This window comes from Borostomias antarcticus (assembly GCF_949987555.1).
Source record: "Borostomias antarcticus genome assembly, chromosome: 24".
NCBI lineage: Eukaryota > Metazoa > Chordata > Actinopteri > Stomiiformes > Stomiidae > Borostomias > Borostomias antarcticus.
Window position 1 is genome coordinate 18,012,513 of NC_140257.1, and position 4,142 is coordinate 18,016,654.

Here is a 4,142-nt window from a genome sequence, read left to right on the forward strand (position 1 = left end):
TTCGGTTACCTAATACAAGTCTTTAGTTAACTGTAAATCATGCAGTTAATCAATCACACTTTTGGAAAGGCCATTGATCAACACATATTTTATTGGTTAATAGGCTATTTATAGACTATATTTTGTAGAGACTTTGGCTACTTTAAAAGCTCGCCTACACAATCTATGTATGTCAAATGTGTAGTGAAGAGCATAACTATCGGTCTAATAGCCTGATCAGAGGGATGTAACAGTTCCCGTGATCCGTGGAGCGTGTGTGTACCGCAGCCCGCAGGTAAACACGGGCCAGACTGCAGACAGACGGAACAGACAGACTCCCCCGCACGGTTTCCGTGACGGTGCCGCCCCCCGGTGCTCGCGCTGTGACGCGGGTCGGTAGTGCTGCTGCGTCGTGTTGACGGTCGGTCGGTCGGTCGGTCGGAGAGGCAGCTCAGATCAGCAGCTCAGATCAGGACCAGGACTCACTGAGCTCAGATCAGGACCAGGACTCACTGAGAGCAGCCGATACGGATCCCGTTCAGGCAAGTTTCTCTTTTAATGTTTCACATCGGGTTCGGTCCGTGTTTGATCCACCGGGTCTAATGATCCAGAGGACTCGGCCATGTTGACGGGTTAGTTGATTAAAGGGTTGGTTTCTGAACCAGTACCAGAGAGGCTGGCACGCTGGTGGAGGAGTTACTGCTGTGCCGTGCTGGGCTGTGCCGTGCTGGGCTGTGCCGTGCTGGGCTGTGCCGTGCTGGGCTGTGCCGTGCTGGGCTGTGCCGTGCTGGGCTGTGCTGGGTGTAGTAGTAACGCTGGTCTGCTATGGTGGCTAAGCTAACGGGGGTTGTAGCTTAATGGTGGCTAAGCTAACGTTAGTACTTTAGTAGTCTAATGGTGGCTAAGCTAACGAGCTAGCAGGCTGCTAACTGGGGGATCAACGGCAGCCCTTTCACCAGGACGGGGGAGATCTAGTTATATATATCTAGATATCTAATGTTAGCCAACGGTAAGAACAACATAACCCATTCTCCTCATCTCATATCTCTCTAGTCTACCTGGGCGAGTGTGTGACCTTATTGTGATTATATATATCTAGCTGTGCTCATATTAAACATGTTCTGTTTCATGTTGACGGTCGGTTGGTCGAAAAAAAAAAAAATCAACAGAAGCCCCACTAGTCCCACTAGCTAGCTAACCCTAACCCTAGCTATCTAACCCTAACCCTAGCTATCTAACCCTAACCCTAACTAGCTTAGATACCTCCAGTCTGCTCGGTACTAGCGTTTATCAGACATGTCAGCTCAACCTGGTTGGGATTAGCGAGCTAGTCTGAGCTACACGCTGCTGATGGCTGATATTTCATGGTTTAATGGTTGTGGTTTCAGCGGTGTAGCCAGGGGTCGTCTAGTACAGCCTAGCCTGGTCTAGTACAGCCTAGCCTGGTCTAGTACAGCCTAGCTTGGTCTAGTACAGCCTAGCCTGGTCTAGTACAGCCTAGCCTGGTCTAGTACAGCCTAGCCTGGTCTAGTACAGCCTAGCCTGGTCTAGTACAGCCTAGCTTGGTCTAGTACAGCCTAGCCTGGTCTAGTACAGCCTAGCTTGGTCTAGTACAGCCTAGCCTGGTCTAGTACAGCCTAGCTTGGTCTAGTACAGCCTAGCTTGGTCTAGTACAGCCTAGCCTGGTCTAGTACAGCCTAGCCTGGTCTAGTACAGCCTAGCCTGGTCTAGTACAGCCTAGCTTGGTCTAGTACAGCCAGGCTATCCCAGGTGATAGACAGCGAACGTCATTATCAGTGATGTCTGCATACCACTGCCATCGTGGTGAGCCAGAGGAGGAGAAGTACAGTTTGCAAACGGAGGACGAGGAGAAGAGAGAGAGGAGAGGAGGGGGGAGGAGAGAGAGGAGAGGGAGGGAGGGAGGTGGAGCAGCTGGTAGGTGGAGGGAGGGAGGCTCGTCGGTGCGGTGTCCTTGCTGGCAGCCCTGCGTGAGATTAATATAGATACATAACGGAGCAACGATGCTGTCCTTCCTCACCGCAATGCGATGTCCATCTCCATCAAGATATTTGTTAGAGATATTTTCATGGCATTTGGGTATTTTCGTGAAAAACGAGATGCACAGCCTGGAATCACAGCTCGCTATGAAAGCCCATCATTGCTGATAATGGCACCGTACACTACTCACACCCACACACACACACAAACACACACACACACACACACACACACACACACACACACACACACACACACACACACACACACACACACACACACACACACAAATACCGCGCAGCCGAGGGGGGATAATGTGCATTTCAGCGCACTCCCAGTCAGCTGTTAATGGAGCGGGTGTGTAGGGTTGTGTTTGGTGGAAAGGTCTGGGATGAGGACCGGATGGTCGGGGCTGCTGGTACAATCCAACCCAGTGTTGCTCCACCTCGTTCTGAATGCGCAGCCCGGTGACTGCTGAAATATAACGGTCACGTTATCGCTGCTTTCAGCCTTTGACACATTTTACAACCAAGATTTTCAAAAATGTTACTCTTCCAATCGCATTTGAGCGAAGTGCGAGGTTTCTACATAAGATAAGAAGTGCGTTTATAACGTTGATGACCTAACCTTTCCCGCCTGTTTTAATGTTTCAAATGTTGAATATCGCTAGTCATTACCTTACATTAGCCTACATTTGAGTGGTCTGTAACAGATCCAGTGGATGTAGTATTCAGCTTGTGTGTGTGTGTGTGTGTGAGAGAGAGAGAGAGAGAGAGTGTGTGTGTGTGTGTGAGAGAGAGAGAGAGAGAGAGAGAGAGAGAGAGGGGAAAACCATTGAATGTCAAGCTGTGCGTCGCAGTCACATTTGAATGAGCGCTGATGGTCTCAGCATGGGGACAGGGGCAGAGCTCGGGGTGACTACTTTCTAAACCAGTTGTTAATCTGTTTAAGGGGTGTCTGTTAACTTTTTTTGACGATGCAATCATGTTTGTGAATGTCGTCTTCTGTCTGGCCAACTGGTAGATTACTTGCTAAAATTAGCACTTTGTCTTGGCTATTGTGTTTCACTGCCATAGGTGAAAAGGTATATGCAAATGTGGCCTGGGGTTCAATTACAAGGACTGTTTGTGTGAAGTATTGTTGTCACCATTTGGCCCATCAGCCAAGGCCCTGCCCCATCCCCACAAAGCACCATAAAACATTAAGACCTTATGGCTCTTTTACACTCAACACTCTTTGATGGGATAATTTGCTGTAGTTTATTCTTCCTATAGGATGAGAATTTAGCGTCAATATTGTTGAAGTTGTGCCGGAGGCTATGTTTTTTCTTTCATATCCATAGTTCTAAACCCCCTTTTCTCCTGCAGGAAGCACATCAAACCTCTGACAGCTTCAGTCATCACCATGTACGTCTCTGAGCAGCCCAGCGTCTGGAGCGTCTGAGCGGAGCGAGCGAGGCCAACGCACAGTCCAGGAATTACAGCAGCTGCCAGACAGTAGAGGAAGCCAGACCATTGATCTGTGTTGAGACATGGCCAGCACCCAGACCAGTCTGAAAACCAACTTCAAAGACTTGAGCTCGTTCAAGGGGAACATGAAGAGACTGTACCGCGAGAGGCTGGAGGACGCGCCCATCAAGAAGCGCGTGATGGCCGAGATGAACCTGAAGCGCCGCAGCCTGGAGTCGGCTCCCCGCACGCCCAAGGTGAAGCGGGAGCAGGTGGAGGAGCTCCCCCCCGACGCGGACGCCGACGCAGACATGCACATGGCAGGCTCGGCCAAAGCCCTGGACCTGAGCCCCGGACTGAAACACACGCTGGCCCAGTTCACCCTCAGCAGCCAGAGCTCCCTGGGGGGCCCGGCGGCCTACTCGGCCCGCACTGGCCAGGAGTCATCCTCCCCCGCGGGCCTGGCCGCCCTGCCCTCCCCCCCGACCATCCTGGGGGGCGGCCCCCTGCTGGTGCCCTGCGACAGCTCCACGGAGCTCACCCACTCCGTCCTGGAGGGCGAGTCCATCTCCTGCTTCGCTGTGGGCGGGGAGAAGCGTCTGTGCCTCCCCCAGGTGCTGAACTCGGTGCTGCGCGACTTCTCGCTGCAGCAGATCAACGCCGTGTGTGACGAGCTCTACGTCTACTGCTCCCGCTGCGACGGCGAGCAGCTGCACA

General features: G+C 52.0%; 1 protein-coding gene across 1 annotated transcript in view; it reads left to right on the top strand.

Annotated features, from left to right (window-relative positions):
• Window positions 1-953: 953 nt before the first annotated feature.
• skila (SKI-like proto-oncogene a) overlaps window positions 954-4,142 on the top strand; it is a gene marked incomplete at its 3' end in the record, with an annotated part of 34,583 nt that continues 31,394 nt past the window's right edge. The window contains exons 1-2 of the mRNA XM_084458357.1: window positions 954-988; window positions 3,345-4,142. The exon at window positions 3,345-4,142 is cut by the window's right edge and continues 485 nt beyond it. Of these exons, the coding sequence (XP_084314483.1) occupies window positions 3,509-4,142 (634 nt within the window). The 5' untranslated portion in view covers window positions 954-988; window positions 3,345-3,508. The remainder of the gene's footprint in view (window positions 989-3,344) is intronic.